The sequence below is a fragment of the Bubalus bubalis genome, chromosome 18 (genome assembly GCF_019923935.1).
Source record: "Bubalus bubalis isolate 160015118507 breed Murrah chromosome 18, NDDB_SH_1, whole genome shotgun sequence".
Lineage (NCBI taxonomy): Eukaryota > Metazoa > Chordata > Mammalia > Artiodactyla > Bovidae > Bubalus > Bubalus bubalis.
The window spans coordinates 39,030,993-39,049,500 of record NC_059174.1 but is presented as its reverse complement, the minus strand read 5'-3'; the positions used below and the strand labels follow the sequence as shown (position 1 = coordinate 39,049,500).

At 41.1% G+C, this 18,508-nt stretch overlaps 1 protein-coding gene across 2 annotated transcripts in view; it reads right to left on the bottom strand.

Moving 5' to 3' along the window:
* Nucleotides 1-1,079: 1,079 nt before the first annotated feature.
* The window catches only part of PHLPP2 (PH domain and leucine rich repeat protein phosphatase 2), a 63,273-nt gene continuing 45,844 nt past the window's right edge, over nt 1,080-18,508 (bottom strand). For both annotated transcript variants that reach the window (XM_025268982.3, XM_025268983.3), the window contains 7 exons: nt 16,440-16,640; nt 12,996-13,158; nt 12,683-12,813; nt 11,465-11,575; nt 10,006-10,200; nt 8,419-8,650; nt 1,080-6,081 (listed from right to left, as the gene is read on the bottom strand). In XM_025268982.3, the coding sequence (XP_025124767.1) occupies nt 4,927-6,081; nt 8,419-8,650; nt 10,006-10,200; nt 11,465-11,575; nt 12,683-12,813; nt 12,996-13,158; nt 16,440-16,640 (2,188 nt within the window). In that variant the 3' untranslated portion in view covers nt 1,080-4,926. The remainder of the gene's footprint in view (nt 6,082-8,418; nt 8,651-10,005; nt 10,201-11,464; nt 11,576-12,682; nt 12,814-12,995; nt 13,159-16,439; nt 16,641-18,508) is intronic.

The following is an 18,508-nucleotide window of genomic DNA, read 5'->3' as shown; positions in this document are numbered from 1 at the left end:
CCAAAACTTCCGAACACACACTATTCTCACCTAGGATTTATCCCCTCAACTATGTCCTGAGTAGATCTTTGACATGTCTGGGTCAGGGGCTTGGGAATATGAGGACTTCTGCCTCTGCGACCCCCATATGGTGCCCAGGCCCAGCTATACAGCATCAATTCAGCTCCTCTCATCACTACAGTAACACTCCATCACATTCAAAGTGCCTTAGCCAAACTTGCCTTACTATCACTTGTCAGGTCAGTTGGTCAAGGTTTCTTACACTTTACAGATGAGACGAAGGCTCAGGAAGGCTTAAGTGGCTCACCCAATGGTTGACATTTCATTGTCACGACTGCTCAGTGCCAGGTCCAGTGCTGAGCTAAGAAGTATTTGTTGGCATCATCTCATTTTAACTCAGCTGATGAGACTCTTATTTCCATTTAACATCGAGAAAAAAACTGTGCCTAGGGAGATGAACTTGCCTAAAGTTAAATCTTTTTTAAGTAGCAGAGGCAAAACTTAGACCCCGTGGATCACACATTGAAACGTGTTCCGAGTGACTTGTGTTCTTGTGTTTGATGTACCAGGAAAATTATGTCACATGAAGCACTTATGCCGCCCTGGAATAGGTGGGTTTGTGTGTCATGGAACTGAGGTATGAAAACAGATGGCGGCGTTGGGCCCAGCACATTGGGACGTGTAATAAATTCTGCTAAATGAGGAGGAAACCTGCAAAATTATTTCAACTGGGGCTTTATTTGGAGTGAGAGGTAGCTAATCTTGCCTGGACATCCAGAAATTATGGGAGACAACCAATAGGGGGAGGGGAGGGGAACAATTTAGAGGCTTACCTAGATCAGAGGTATTGTAAGCCAAAACCCACGGCCTTAAAGTCTAACACCAAAGCCATTAGGACAGACATGATGGCCAGATTATCCACTTAGTTCCACTGTATCATCGGTAGCTCTGTGGTTTAAGAGGAGCTGTAGATTATTCACAAGTTGAGTTCCCTTTCATCAGCTAATAACCTGCATGGAAATAAGGACCATGCTTCTTGTCTTTGGGATTTCTTTAAACATATAAACCAAGTCAGAATATAATATTTCTTAATGTAAAAAACTTTATTGCTATTTCAGCTTAAAAGGTGATCAAAAATATTTATTCTTGCCTTAACTCATAGCTTCATATTTGTCATGGAATGTGATTTCACTTATCTTCCCCTAAAGCAAGAAAAAGCAGAAAAATCCTAAAGGTGCTTTTGGTTAAGAAACTAATTCTACATACAAGTTAGAGAAAATTACAGTTTCATGCTAAAATAAAGTACTTATAAAATAACAGGTATTCCATTTTAAAACAAAGCCATGAAAAAGATATTCCATTTTATTTTATTTATTATTATTGTTATCGTTATTTTTATTTTTTTACAAACAATAGATTTGCTGCAACATGCTCTGGCTCATATTACTGAATTAAAAAATTTAACACATTTCAAAAATATCAAAAATACACTATAATGAGTCTTAGGACTACAATACGACAATGATTGCACAAAACCATAAGATATGAACTCACTGTCTGGATGACCTCCACTGGCAACAGCGAGAGAAAACCCTACAGCGTCTGGGAGAAGTGCATGAAATTTAGAACACAAGGAGCTTATGTGTGATTGAATGGTCACCAAATGAGGGAAACAGAGCAGGATTTACTGTAGCTGCTTTTCTCAGTCTAGGAAGTGCTTACCCAACTGTGGGGCAAAAGTCACTAACTGGAGAGAAAGATTAACTTGCCTCCATGAACGAGGGAGTCTGAGAGGCCCCACCCAGAGGGAAGTAAAAAAGTGACACAAGACAGTTCTAGAGTGATGCTGCAGACATCACTGAATGGCTTGGAGACTATTTAATAATTGGTATGTTTATCGACAACAGCCAAGTGCTCCCTTGTGGAGGTCGCTTCATTAGTGATTACTGAGTAGACAGAGGAGGGGAGCCTGTGGCTTCCAAGTACCTGCTTTTGCTGAGAGCTGACATGGAAAGAAGGGCATCATCTGATATTCAGCAGATCAGCCAAACCTAACTGGCTCCATCTCCTAGAAAATAGCACTCGCTACAAACAATTAAAATAGCACCCAATGATTACCAAGCTGCTCATGTTGGCTCTTCTATACATCAGGAAAATGAATTCATCAACTTATTGCACATACACTCTACAGTAGTATAAGAAAGCCCTCACTTGAATGAGGAGTAATAATTCAATGACTCTATGGTATCACGGTAGCTCTATGACATACTAGCATTCAAATTTTCAAATACATTTCCAATCCATCTGGATAAGAATAAAAATACCATGGCTGCCAAGACTTGTATAGTTTTCTTTCTTCCATGGGACTCCTGGACTACTCCCATAAGCAGGAGTGATGTTCTTTCAGAAACTCTCTTAAACAGCTCCATTAAATGGGAGGTACACACAGGGACCTGAGTATCGTGCAGAGGCTGGGACCTCTGGGCTAGAGATCAACGGGCCTTTGCCCACCTGGGGAACGCGTCCTCTGGGTAAAGTCCTGGGAAGCAGATTACATTCACCTGGAGACAGATTACTGGCTTTCACCACCTGACAACCTAATCAGCTCACACAGTAAGTGTAAATGACTTCATAGGTCAAGAGGGTTCTGTGTATTTTTGGTGATGGGCTATGGCCTTTTCATCCTCTGTTTTAACAAACAGCAATTATAGAGGGAAATGAATCAAAGGAACTTACAAAAAAAAAGAGCGATTGGTTTTGGTACAGCCTATATTAAAGATTTTCATACAACCTAACGTTTCCTGAACATAAACCTGGGACATAAACATAAAAGAACACTGGGAATTTGAAGGTTCTTCTGATTACAAAGTAAATACATTTACTTTCAGTTAAGTAGTTTCATGACTGGGCTTTGTAGTGGTTCCAATTAGCGTAGGGTGGGAAACAAAGAGACAAGAAACAGTTCACAGATAAAGGACAATTTTAAAAAGACTACATTATTAAAGTGGTATCGTCCCAAAATAATTTTCATCACTATCATCTTGGGTTTTCCCTTCATTTTTCCTTCATTTTCCCCCCATTTTCCCATAAAAAAATAAGGCGGCAACACACTATTGTTCCCATCTTTCTTACAGCACCTGAACTTTGTATGAACCATATTATGTTCCTCACTTCAAATCAAGACCTGAGTTCTAAAATTTTTCAGTAGCTAACAAGTAGTTTGACACAGAAAAAAATGTTCCTGACAATTTGGGGACTCAAATTCATATCTTAGAGAGGGTGAACACCAGACACTCATTGGTATGGAATCTTCCAAGAGTGTGTACCTCACTGACACATACACATGGGTACAGGCCTCTGAGAAGATGAGGATACCTAACTATCTGTGGAGAGGTCATCTGGTTTTCTACTACTGCTTCAGCAAAACTTAAAATAAAACCCCCAACATATGTATGTATAGATCAACCCTATCTTTAACATTTCATTTCTCATCAAACAGATTAAAAATGATTCTACTCTATTTTCAATTGTCAAAGTATTCTAAAAATTCAAAGCACATTCCCCACTGGGTAAAATTAAGCAATGTCAAAACTTTGTAGGAAAAGGCAATGGAACAGAAATATGGAATGAACTGCATTTTGCTAGGCTTACATGGAATGTGCAAAAAAAAAAAAAAAAAAAATCAGTAAACCAGGTTTTCTGTAAGCTTAGGATTTTCTCAATCAAGTTTTATGGAAATTGAGCCCAGTACTGTGAAGCCATGTGAGGTGGATAAGCATTTTCAGAAGACTCTGTTAACCATTAAAAGTTGAAACTTCCACTCACTCCTTATGTTTTAGGAAACCATCTCTAGGCTTGAGAATGAGAGAAGGAACTTGTCTAACTGGAAGCTCCATCCATCCATCCATCTGTTCTCATTCAGCCTCAGTCTGTTCAGAGTCGTCTGCTGTAACTCAAGGTTACTTGGATGTGAGCAGCAGCATCAGCCTTGGGCCCTGCATACTAGAAGGCTGACTGCCATCTCCACCTCATGTTATGGAAAGAGGCCAATCCCCAAATGCCTCTCTTGTGATCTTCTGGGAGATTCCTATCAGGTGTCGCATTTGTCAGTTATTCTCTTTTTGTGATTTGGGGGAAGTAGTCTTGTTCCTCACCCCTTCCCCATCTTCATCCCCCAAAGAAGATCCTACTCCCCTGTTTCTCAGGAACTTTCACAGTCTGACATCCAACAGTCCATTTCCCAGGGCCCTTCCTCGTACCCTCACAGCTGGCCCCAACTCCCGATGATCATCCTGCCTATGGACAAAGGATGTGGGCTGCCTCTAAGAAGATTGGCTCGAGTGCAGATTTGAAAATAAAAAGTTCACAGTCAGTGGAAAGTGCTCTCATTACATCACAAACATAAATTATCTGTTTGATTGGTTCTACATTTCCAATAAACATCATTTCAATAGGCTGTATTCTCGTAGAGAAGAAGGAAAAGCCATGTGACTAGTCATCACATCCCATCAGGTTGAGATAGAAGGTGATTTCTCTGTCACAGAGATCTATCAGCAGCAATCAGTAAAAGGAACCAATCTTCAGTTATTCCTCCACAGAAATAGTCCCTTTCCTGCCCAGGCAGGCAAATTCTCAAAATTATCCTAGGAGAGAAAGGGTTAACGGCAGGTGGCAAGACTGATACAGAGTAATGCCCACCCGCTCCCCAGGAACCTGGGGATCCCTATGCAGGTTAAACATGAAACTTAACACTGATGGTGTTGACTAGCTTATCCAGAGCAAGACCCTGACAGCTCTCACCATTTCCACCTCCGAGATCCAGCCCCCTCTCATCTGTGGTTGAGATACAGAGGCAGAATGCCCCTGGCAGGGTCCCCTACCCTACACCATGCAGCCTTGCGCGATGCCGTGGCCCCTGGGGGAGGACTACAGCGCCGTGTCAAACTCCTCCGGGAGCTCGGTCCGATCCTCTTCACTGGGCTCAGGCTCGTGCCTGCTTTCCTGGTGGTGTTTCATTTGTTCCTTCACTTCTTCTTCTAGGTCACGAGGTATAACAAACTGGTCCTCTGGCTCCAGCTGAGTGGGGGCAGCAAAATAGCCGGTTTTCTTCTTGGGTGCTTCGGTGGCCACCTCGATGAGGTTCAGGCTGTCTTCCAGGGGTACAACAGAGCCATTGGAGAGCTTCTTTCCATAGAGACAGGAAGTGGAGGGAGACTTCTGTAACTCGGTCCGGTCTTTGCTCACTGGCAGAAGGATGCCACTGTTCACACTGTTCTGTCTTCGGATCCCAAATAACGATCCTCTAGCACGGTCCTCAGGGCACGGGGCAGGAGAATTCTCTGGAAGGATGGGTGAGTTCTCAAGATCCCTCCCCCGACAGCAGTGGATATCTACTTCTACTTCCACCTTGCTGCCGTTTGTTATGACCCCTTCTACCGGCTGGTCATCATCACTGTCCAGGCCATTGTCAGACTGGTTACTCGAGAAAGTCGCACAAGAGGGCTGGCGCTGGAACACCCCAGAAGTAGGTGCTGGGTGGAGGCTGCAGCGCCTCTCTGGCCTCGGAAGCAAGCCAGCATCCAGGCCAACAGTGTTATGTTCATCAGAAGCAGTGGACCCCACCTCGCTGCTCACTTCTGAAGTGGACATCTCGCTACTGAACTCAGAGGCAATACCACTACTGGAGGAAGGAGTGGTCGGCTTGGGTGGGTCCTTGATGATGGTGGTTGAAGCAAATCCCATAGGACCTGGGAGCGTGAGCCCATTCATTTCACAAGTACAGCCTTCCTCACCAATGTTCAAATAAACCACCATCGCCCCCACATTGTCCTGACAACCATAGCTCTGGGCTAATGTGCACAGCTTCTTGGCAGCTGCTAATGGGTCTTGCACATGGCGTACTGCGTTGACCGCTTCTGTATATGACAAGTGTTCCCACAACGCTTTGTTTCCCAGAATCAGCAGCTCATCCTGAATGGTGAGTGGAGTGGAAGATATGTGGGGCTTGGGGAGGATCCAAGGGTAGAGGTATGTACAGCCCAGCAGCCGGGTACAGCAGGTCACCCCATTCACTTTGTTGTCCTAGAGATAAGCAGAATGCAAACTTTGAGAAACAAGCAACAGTGACACACAATTTTATATCTTTCCAGATCACAACACTTAGGGCTCTACAATAGAATAGAGCTGACATGGTATATGGTTTTCTCCTAGAGTCTGTGCAATTTTAAGTGGATTTACAAGAAATAAATGTATAGAATTCCAAAAGGACAGAATATCAAATGGGTATTATACCACAAATAGTTGAGAGGACTGAGTTAAAACCAATAAAAATTAAGTGGTTAAAAGGCACCTCCATCTCAAAAGATATTTGCTCTAATGTTAAGTATAGGCCTCAGCATGTTCTTAAATAGAGAAACATCTGTTAGGAAAATAATAAGCAAAACTATCATTAATTCTCCATCACTCGTATTCTGGCAGGGGCCAAAACTCAGATGGGTCACTAAAAATGACTTCTCATTTAAAAGCAGAGTTGGGGGATTTTTCTTGTGGTTCAGTGGTTAAGACTCCACACTACCAATCCAGGGGGCCCAGATTCTATCCCTGGTCAGGCGACTGGATCCCATATGCTGCAACTAAGATGCACCACAGCCAAATAAATAAATAACAAAGGCAGAGTTGGGACTGAAAGTTGTGACTGAAGATATTAACTGGGTAAGAGAATCTTTATAGCTAAAGCACTGAATAATCCCTGAAGTTATTTGGCCTAGAAAAGGAAAGTCTGAATCCATGGCATAATTTACCTACTCTCTAAGGGTCGTATCAAGAATGATATAATTCTAAACTCAGAGGAAAAGGAATAACCCTGGTTGCAAGCTGGGCATGTTCATCTGCCAGATGCTTCATACTGATTTCTTAAGAGAAAACCAAACAAAACCACCTAAACCCTCAATATATTAATTTCATAGCTGTAATCATTCTTTGGGTGAAAATCCTGGCACTCTTATTTATCAGAACTTGTCACAAACTCTAAAAATTTGTAATTTTATTTTCCTCATCTGTGAAATAAAAATAAAAGCACTTCTTTCATGGGGGTTATTGTGAAGGTTAAACAAAACAAAAAGTACAATGCTTAAGCAGGTAACAAACAATACATGTCTATAATTATAAAAATGTTTCCTACTTGTCTAGGACTCCCTAAGAAAAATCTTAACAGCATTAATTAAATTCTGTAATAGACTAATCAAATAAAAAATTATCTTTTATCTTTCATTTGTTCTGACTGAAAGACCCTCCTAAGATCATAGTTCCAGAATCTTCATAGCATCAACCACATTAGCAGGATAATTTTTTGGTTTTGTGCTTCCTTGGATGGAATCTTTTAGACAGTCCTTCTTGTAAAATTCTGACAGGACAGCCCAGAAGTGGACCCATACAAATAAGAGTCCACTGATCTTTGACAAGGAGCTAAGGCAATTTGCTGCTGGGACAACTGGACATTTACATGTCCAAAAAAAAAAAAAAATCTGGACATGGAGCAAGCTACACTTACTACAAAAAAATTTAATTCAAAATAAATCACAGATCTAAATGTAAAAGACAAAACTTCTAGAAGACAACACAGAAGAAAATCTAGGTGACTTTGGGTTTGGCAATGAGTTTTTAAATACAATACCAAAAGCATGACCCATGAGGAAGAAAATTGGTAAGTGGGACTTCATTAAACTAAAGACTTCTGCTCTGCAAAAGACACTACTAAAGGAATGAAAGACATCCCACAGACTGGGAAAATATTTGCAAAACATTTCTGATAAGGACTTGTATCCAAAATACACAAAGAACTCAACAGTCAAGAAATAAACAATTAAATATGGGCAGAAGATCTGAACAAAATTCTGCTTTGCAGTAAACAATGTTCACATGTAATTGCTAAAGTCTCTTTGAAAGCAAAAGTCCTATGCTAACTTCTGAAAAAGGAGGAGAGTTATGAAATACTAGAAATATTGATGCTTCTTTATTAAAAAAAAAACCCAAAACAATACCAGAATATATTCAGCCATAAACAGGAAAACTACTCTGAAACTTTGCACTTCAGAACAGGGATGTCAAACTATAAACTTTTTCTTCTTGTGTTTTGGAATAAGAAACCAGATGAAAATTAACCAAGGGGGACATTTACATTTATTTTACATGTTAGGTGTAAGTCTAAAGACCACAATTTAGGATTTTTCATTTCTAATTACTTTGCTCTTTCTTTCTGCTAGTCATTAGCTGCTCATTAGATTTTCTTCTGTAACTATTATCTGGATTGAGTACAATTTACAAGGCTTGATAGGAAGAAAATGGACTTTCGTTGTTCTATGTAGAATAGCATTCATTAGATTCAAGGAGTAGAAGTGACTGGTGGAGTGTAAGATTTACCTCTGTTATGATGGCTTTTTGGTCCTTCACCCTCTGAGCCTCCTCTGGATCCTGTTCCAGGCTGAAGACTTTAGAGAGTGGCACTGGCTTCCCACCTCGACACAGGACTGCTTGGCATGTGCCAACATTAGCCACAGTCAAGCTAAAGCTATTCATTGGATCAGCAGTGTCAGGACGGATGTAACAAAGGAGAGCCGAACAGCCTAGTTTCTGGCCAGCCATTCCTAATTTCCTGTTTAGAAATAAAAGAAAATGAAAACGGCTAGTTTTAGAAGAAAGCAGCGGTCCTTCATATCCAAGACTTCCTCATTTTTCTGTTGACCATGAACCCACCTCACCCTCATCCATCTTGATATGAGTGATGATGGTGAAGAGAGCTTTGCCTTCTACTCGTAGCTAAGAAATTTTACCAAAAGGGTAGGGGCAAAGAAGGCAATGAAGAGGTAACTTTCTCTGCTGCTTCTGATTGATCATAATCGGCAATGACCTAACTCAGTGGCTTCCAACTGAAGCAAATCAGAATCACCTGAAGTGCTTGTTAAGTTTCTGATTTAGTGGGCAAAGGGCTGGCCCAGTAATCTACATTCCACCAAGCTTCTGGTGATGCTGAGGCTTCTGGTCCTAGAACAACACTCTGAACCACTTACTTGGGTTGTAAGTTCCCCAAAAGAAGGCCCACAGTTTTCCTTCTATTTCTCCCATGCACATGGTGTTTACCCCTAACCCCCAGCACTTGGTACACAATGCTAAGCACAGAGCAGATGCTATCAGAAAGATCTGGTTTCAGATTCCAGCTCTCCCATTTATGGGCTATAGATCTTCAGCAAATTAATGCTCCAAGAAATTTTTCCGATTAAAATACTCACCTCCTCGGCTTATTTAGAAAATTAAAGATACAGTATGAAAAATGCTTGAAACTGTGTCCAGCTCTTGGGAAGTGCTTCATAAATTGAGTTTCCTTTTCCAAATGCTTTATTTTGCCAAGTCCCTAGGCTCAATTCTATTACTGAAAAATAGACTTCTTTCCCAACATCTTTATGTTATAATGACAGGTGAAACCAGCTTGGGCTCCAGGCTGTTCCATCTGAACCTTGAGTATGCAAAGGGTCACTCTCTCAGTTGTACATATGCTTTAAGCAGCCCACCTGCTGGGCAAGATGCTCTATTAGCCGCGAAGAGATTTTCAACAGTTTGGTTTATAGGGTGTTTGCCTTTAAGTGGCTTAGGCATCAGCGAGGAGATTAGTTGGTAAATCCTCAATAATAAGTATTTTAAAAACAAGAATCTGATGAGTGCTTAACCTCTGTAGGTCTTTGACCCTTAGGAGAATCATATAGAGGCTTAACCACCTTCCTTCCCCGAAATGCACATAACACATACATAACCTATTACACATGCTGTCTGGGCTTTCCAGATTCTCAGCAGCCTTTGGTTTCAAGAGAGAAAACAGATGGCTCCCACAGGCTCTTTAAAGAGCCACAGTCCCCATGTTCCATGCTGATGGACAGAACGGTCATGACACAAAAATCAAGATCTCACCTTGCTCCTGTACTTATAATTGAGACCCAGACCAACCCACCTGCTTACCTGTGAGATACCAAGAAGGTGTTAGCCATGAAAACTGTGTCATTTGTTGACTGCTGTACCTCTTCCAAAAGCACATCTGCCATGGTACACTGGAGAAGGCGAGGGAGCTCCTCGTTCCGGTCACCATCAAACATGCCATACACAGCTCCCACCCCCTCTGCAAAGTTATCCACAGCTAGAGCAGATACACATAACCTATCACAGAAACAGAAGAAAGACAGAGAAAGTCAGTGGCAAAGCATTCTTCTCCAGGGAGCCTTCTTTAAAAAAGGAAGGGAATTTCCTAGCAGTCCTGTGGTTAGGATGCACTTCCAACACAGGGAACACAGGTTTGATCCCTGGTCAGGGGACTAAGATCTTGTATGCCATGTGGTGCCCCCCAAAAATTAAAAAATTAAAAATTAAGTGCTGATTGAGAGTGGAGAAGAATAGTGGTAAATCCCCATCTACACATTAAAAAAAAGTGTTACACAGAAGATAAGTAAGCAACATCTTAAACAGTTGATGTCATAAGAAATGGGGGAATTCAGCCACATTCAGGAGCAGTGTATATTACCTTCGCAACAGACCTGGAGAAGGAAACGGCAACCCACTCCTGTACTCTTGCCTGGAAAATTCCATGGACAGAGGAGCCTTGTAGGCTACAGTCCATGGGGTTGCAAAGAGTCGGACACGACGGAGCGACTTCACTTCACTTCAATGTTACAGAAGGCTAGAAAGATGTTTTTTCTCAGTAGTGATAAAGGCCTACTATCAACACTCTTCAAAGACTTCCCCAAAGTGTACAACACACTTGGAGCTCAACAAGTTGGGTTTATCATGTAACAACAAGAGAAAGCACACCATGGGACTCAGGAGTATGTTAGTGGGTACTGGAAAAAACCTAGTACAGGATTTGGGTTTGGCTGGATCACTTTGGGGAAAGTCTAACAAAGTGAGGGGTCATACTAGATTGGGTGCTGTCAGAAAGCAGGGCTATTCTGGGACTTCCCTGTTGGTCCAGTGGTTAAGAATCTGCCTTCTAAGGCAAGGAGTACAGTCAAGGATCCCCAGTCAGGGACCTGCCTCACGGTGCAGCCAAAAATTTTAAAATATACATATTAATAAGAGAAAAAAATGTTTAAAAAAGTTAAAAAAAAAAAAGAAAGCAGGGCTATTCTATGGTTGATAATCAACAAATCTTAACTACAGGGAAAGAAGGTTAGCATGGGACAAAGCTGTGACTGATAAAGAAAGGAGCAGTAACCCATCTTAGTCATGAGGTGGGGTGTGAGTGTTCTGTGCACATTCATCTTGTTGTGTCTTACCGGATTACGGTCTCAGAGGAATCTTATCTGATGTTGACATTCTGTGATTTATTTATGTCAAACCAGGAGAACAACATGGCCTAGCTTTCAGCATTAGATCTGTTCCCAGATGTCAAGAGAATTTTCTCAGTCTTCATGGCCATGATACTCACTTGTTTCTCTGTCCTGCCATCTCAGCCAGTCCGTGGCTCCAAAAGGTTGATGTAACTGTAGAATCAGTTGTTGGCAAAGGTTTCTGATCAATTTTCAGGGTGGTGATATGGCTGTGGGAATTGGAGGAAGGGAGGTTTAAACCTTACATGTGTCTCTATTTTACAAAAGCTATCCCAACAATAATTTGTTTTTATAAAATAATCTGTTGACATACTAAGACTCATTTCCAGAGAGACCCAAGAAAGTAGTATGCTGGCCCACAGACCAAGAAGGAAGAAAAGAAAGAAAAGGGGTAGGAGGAAGACATACGGGCCAATTTTGTAATAACTGATGCCATTCATTTCACTCAAAAACTAAGCACAACAAAGATTTCTAGTTTCAACCAACTGTCTACTTAGTTGAAGTATTTTGATACAGTGAAGTCTTGGTACAGTGAGTGATTCTGCACTGTCTTAGACGTAACACAATGTAATTGTGCCACCTAAATTACCTATGCCTGCTATATGATCAGACCACTCAAGATAGCTGTTCTCTTGCTCTCTGTACCTCCCCTGCTTGACCAATTCCTGTCTCACTCACACCCTACTCACCCGACTGACCGTCCCTCTTAATCAGAGAGCCTAATCATAAAGTCATACATAATGCCCTACCCCACCCCTGACCTCCCACCACTTCACCCAGCCCTAGCTAGTGACTGTTCTGATCTTTAGATGTGAACTATCTCTACTATGACAGTTTATCAAAGGCACGGTGAGGGGGCGTGCTCCTCTGCTATTTCCCAGGTAACCGATGCCCTCCCCGTCTGTAGTAGATACTACTGTGTCCTGCATGCCATCTGCTGCACATGGTGGTGTTGCTCTAGGACCTTGGTTCAAACAAGTAAGAACCCCCTACCCTTTAAACCATGATGTCTCTGTTGCCACCTCTGGGCTTTTTCTTTGGTCGTGAGGCTGGGCAAGTATAGGCTTTGCAAGCCTGTGGGATGCAGTCCCCTATAAAGGTACTGGGGTGCAGCTGAGCAGCAAACATGATGCTGAGCTTGACTGTTGGACAGAACACCCAACACAAACTGGATCAAAGAAGAGAACCGAGGGACTTTATGACCTAAGTCATCCTACAGCTTTAATAAACTGAGGTCTGCACAGTCATTATGAAGAACCACACAAGGCTGGTGGGAGTAAGAGCACACGTGGATTCAACTTCAGAGGTCTTCCTACCTAAATGTGTCCAGTGTCTTGTGTTCCAGAACGAGATTTGTATTTCCAGTCAGGTCCAGGTCTTGTAAAGTAGCAGGCAGAGCCTCTGGAATCAGGATTTCGGTCAAGTCATTGCAACTTAGGTCTACAAACTGAAAGGAAAAGGGAGAGATTAAGTTAATTCTTAACTCCCTAACATTCAACCTCCCACTATATCCTCAAAGGGAATTCCATTTCTTCCCAAGAGTCAATTAAATATACTGTGATCCCAAACTGCCACTTTCTTAGGAGTCACACTCCAGCCATCACCCCAGGACACAGCAAACAGAAGTACCTGGATCTGAGGCAACTGCAGTATTTCTGGAAAAATACTGATGTGGTTGGAGTGGGCCACCAGAGTGTGCAGCCTTTTGCAGTTCGCAATGGTCGTGGGGATGGTTTTAAGCTTGTTACCACTTAGGTTTAGTTCCTCCAACTGCTCCAATTTATTTAGTTTGCTGAAAAAGAAACACCAAAATACCATACTGCACCTAAACAAGCAGCTGCCAAGCAAGTTCTACAGTAGCCAGAGTACAGATAGGACCTGCCTGTGGCCTGATTAACTGGCCATAATGAACAGCCACCACGGTGAACGAATGTTCCCGCTGAGCCTCAGCCTCATCTGCAGCCTCATTTGCCTCCCTCTCAGTGCACTTTGAGAGCTGGAGTGTCCCATGGTTCTACTGCAGCTGCTGGATCTTCAGGGCAGGAACATCTTCCCAGGGTTAACCAGTCGACTAATTACGGTACTGCTTTGCCACTAACTGGTAGCAAAATACTGGGTAAGTTAGTGTCAGTGGACATCAATATCCTCAGCTATAAAATAAAAAGTTGTACTAAATTATCACTAACATTTCTTTCAGTTTTAATTTCCATAGTTATTCATAACATAATCCAGCTTCCATAAACATTATCGAGTGCCGAGCATAAACACAACCCTGTGCCATGGGCTGTGATGCAGGCCATTCACACTGTCCCCCTGGAGTAAGCCAAGCTTTCTATGCAGTAAGCAGAATAGCTTCAGAGGGCCTAACACCTTTATCCAGATTTTTTAAAACTGTAAAGATAATAAACTGCTGTAACAGAAAGTTTGTTATTGCTGTTTACTTGCTAAGTCAAGTCTGACTCTTTGTGACCACATGGACTGCAGTCTCCCAGTTTCCTCTGTCCATGGGATTTCAGAGGCAAGATTCACTAGAGTGGGTATTCCTTCTCCAGGGAATCTTCCTGATCCAGGGATCGAACCCACGTCTCCTGCATTGCAGGTGGATTCTTTACCACTGGTCTACTAGGGAAGCCCACAACAGAAAGTTCAGAAAAATAAAAAAAATAAATCCAAAGTACCACCACCAATCTGAAAAAGTTATTTTCATTTTGCTGAATTTCCTGTCAAATTTTTCATAAGCAGATTTTGCATTAACTCTGCCCTTTTCATATATCACAGATAATTTCCATTGCTAGAATACTGATAAATACTTTGTAATAATTGAATTCCGTGAATTAAAATTGCTTTCTTATTACAACAATAATACTTGCTGAAAAATATTGAAAAATAAAGCTGAACATAAAAAAAAACTTTTAACCCCATGACCAGATTTAATCTCTGATGACAATTTGGTGGTGAGTATTCTTGTCCTTTTAAATGCATGAAACCCTATTTTTTTTTAATTAAAACATGATGCTTATTACATGTACTGTTTTATAACTTTTAAAAAAACTTAATCATATGTATTTAAGGTGTTCCCATGTCCAAACCTCATGTTTTTCTCTTACACAGAGACACAGAATCTATATCTCAATCAGACTCTTACTGAGCACCCAGAACTGTGCTGGATTCTGAACACAGTCCAAAGGAAATAGAAGCCTTGGACTGTGCCCATGCAATTATAACGGTGTTCAGGAGATGACAGCAGACTTATGATTCAGGTTAGAACACATATTTTCCTTAAAACTCTGCTCCTGAATTCCATTTAGTTTTATTATCTATATTCAGATTACTCTAGTTCAACATTCAGAAAACTAAGATCATGGCATCTGGTCCCATCACTTCATGGGAAATAGATGGGGAAACAGTGGAAACAGTGTCAGACTTTATTTTTCTGGGCTCCAAAATCACTGCAGATGGTGACTGCAGCCATGAAATTAAAAGACACTTACTCCTTGGAAGGAAAGTTATGACCAACCTAGATAGCAGAGACATTACTTTGCCAACTAAGGTCTGTCTAGTCAAGGCTATGGTTTTTCCAGTGGTCATGTATGGATGTGAGATTTGGACTGTGAAGAAAGCTGAGCGCCGAAGAATTGATGCTTTTTAACTGTGGTACTGGAGAAGACTCTTGAGAGTCCCTTGGACTGCAAGGAGATCCAACTAGTCCATTCTAAAAGAGATCAGTCCTGGGTGTTCTTTGGAAGGAATGATGCTAAAGCTGAAACTCCAGTACTTTGGCCACCTCATGCGAAGAGTTGACTCATTGGAAAAGACTCTGATGCTGGGAGGGATTGGGGGCAGGAGGAGAAGGGGACAACAGAGGATGAGATGGCTGGATGGCATCACCGACTCAATGGACATGAGTTTGAGTGAACTCTGGGAGTTGGTGATGGACAGGGAGGCCTGGCATGCTGCAATTCATGGGGTCGCAAAGAGTCGGACACAACTGAGCGACTGAACTGAAATGAACTAGTCCAGCACTAAGTATCATCAGATTAGGAGGACTTCATAAGTTTCAAGAGTATTACATCTGGTATTTCCCAAGAGCTTCATAAACTCATATAACTTCTCAGTGGTGTGTCATTTTCACTTTATCTGAACATATTTGAGGCCAAGTGAACTAATCTGCTAGGATTTCAAGAGATCTATCACATCTTGAAATTAAGATTCTGCATTCACTTTAAAAGCTATTGTTCAAGTTCTTTCAAGGAAGTAATCAAGTTTATTGCGCTTGTCTTCTATAAGCTCCAAATATTTTATAAACAATCACAAAAATTACAATCTCTGTGTTTTCTGTGTTTAGCACATTTCTAAGAAAATTTGTAAAACAAAACTAGAAAAAAATAGTTTTCATTCAAATTCTATCAAATGATATAATTTTATGATATATATATATATAATTTCACTCAAATTATATCAAATGTCACTTTCCTATGTGTTTAGGTTTTGAAAACACGATTTTTAGTAACTACCTTCATGAATTTTTCTGGCGTCAAATTTTCTAAAAAAATTTTTTAGTCAAAGGTATTTTGGAAGATACTTATTTCTCCACTGATGCTGTTTAAAACTTTGACAATACCAAATGTCTCTCTTATGTCTTATAAATGTAGCCTGGCTGAATACTATTCATCTCTGCAGTGCAGCTATCTGCACATATCTTTAACATCCTGCATTTATTACACTGAACTGCAACTGCCAATATTATAATACTCGTTTATTTCCCTAATTTAAATTCAAGTTCCTTGAGGACAGAGACTGCAACTTAATTATCATTGTCTCCCTAGTATGTACACAGGTCTTGACATACAGCAGACATTCAACCTATATACTAAGAATTAAACACATTTTAACCACAACCTCTGTGGTTAATGATACTTACAAAAGGGTACAAACAGACCTTCTCATTCAAGTAAGGGATCGGTAAGTCGGTCAAGATAAAGTAAGAGCACCCAGTAAAAGATATGTGACACAGTCTGACAAATGTGGAATCATGTTACATGTCTGAAACGATCAGAGTCTGGATCTGTTTACCTTGCAGGAAACGTCTGTAGCTGGTTGTTTGCAAGATGCAGGATGCGCAGGTGCGGATGCCCCACCAGGACGGGCACACACTGATCTGTCAGGAGGTTGTTGGTCAGGTAGAGCAGCTGTAGCGCACTCAGGCTCTCCTCCCCAGCACAGGCAGATGGCAGAGACTCCAGACTATTTGCGGACGCATTCAAGTATCTGAGACTGACAGACACATGCAAACCATCATTTCCTTTATGGCTATTTGCTGCCTTCTGATGTGGAAACCATCATGCCATCTTAGTATGTAACAATGCCTTTCCATGCTCCCAAACTGATGACAAAATAATTTCCTCCAGGGTGTTTTCTCTGCTTGACTTTATCCAATGAAAGTTCCTTTTACTCAACTCATGCCAGTTAAGTTCCTGGGCTTCTGCACTGGCTTGATTGTAAGCCAGCTTCATGTTTTTCTGTCTGTATGTCCACTGAAAGGATGCTGCTGAGTATTACATTCACAAGTATGTGAACTGTGAAGTCACCCTTTGGAAAAATTTTTGTCTGATTTTAATAGAATTATTTATTTAGCCACTCCCTCTATAATCCCTTAATTATGGGCATATTGGCTATTTCCAATTGTTTGTTATTATAAACATTGTAATGAATATCTTTGAGCCCATACCCAATTATTTCTTTAGGCTACATTTCCAGGAGCAGAAGCTGTGGGGTTAAAGGCTGCTGCTGCTAAGTCACTTCAGTCGTGTCCGACTCTGTGCGACCCCATAGACGGCAGCCCACCAGGCTCCCCCGTCCCTGGGATTCTCCAGGCAAGAACACTGGAGTGGGTTGCCATTTCCTTCTCCAATGCATGAAAGTGAAAAGTGAAAGGGAAGTCACTCAGTTGTGTCCGACTCTTAGCGACCCCATGGACTGCAGCCTACCAGGCTCCTCCATCCATGGATTTGCCAAGCAAGAGTACTGGAGTAGGGTGCCATCACCTTCTCCGGGGGTTAAAGGCTACATATATCTTTAAGATTTTTATACATATATTGCCAAAATCAGCTCCAGAAAGGCTATAACAAACTATACTCCCACAAGAAGGATACAAAGAATGCGTTGGCTCATACTTTTGTCAACACTGAATATCATAATTCACTTTAACCTTCACCTATCTAATAAGTAAAACATGGTATGATTTTAAAAATCTGCCTAGCACGGAGTTTGGTACATATAGAACACGGTCAATAAAAGGCAGTTAATATATTATTAAACTTATGTGTTCTTAAGTCATCCTCAAACTGTGTGATCTGTATCTCCAGTTAGCTTTTAAGTTATTGAGGGTACTGTGTGTCTATATCTTTGTATGTCCCAAATTCTCTGTGCAGAGATACTAGTAAATATTATTGACAGTTTGCTACAACCTCTAGGTAACTTCTTTACTGCAGATTCTAAAGCTGTAAACTAATTTTATTCAGATTTCATCAGAATGAAAGGCATTGTAATGCATTACTAACAAATACTTGCTAATTAACAAATGTTACTGCACTAAGACTCCATGTAAACTTTTCAAAGAGAAAATTTCCTTCATGCATTTTTTAGAATTTCCAAAGATTTTTAGGAAAATCCAACCAAATATATCATACATTAAGAGATGTATAAGCTGCCAAAAGCCTGGCATGCTGCAGTCCATGGGGTCGCAAAGAGTCGGACACAACTGAGCGACTTAACAACAACAAAGCTGCCAAACAAAGAACAAGCCAGACGCTTGTGGGCTAAATGCTTTTTGTACGCGTCCTGCAGCCTTATGTTAATTACTACTGCTTCTCCCTGCTTTCTCCATGTCTAAATTGAAGACAATACTGCCTTCTCCATATTACAGAAGACTATAATTAAAAACTAGTTTTCATTGAATGGTGACATACGTGTTAAATAAACCTGATTATGGGTATTAAAATAGGAAGATTTACTATTTGTTAATTTACAATGAGAAAGCAAGTAATACTTTTGGAACAATGTTGCATTTAAATGCACAGTTTTCAAAGCAGGGAGTAAAAAAGGCCTGCAGATAAAGAGTGTAATTTAATGATAGCTTGGCA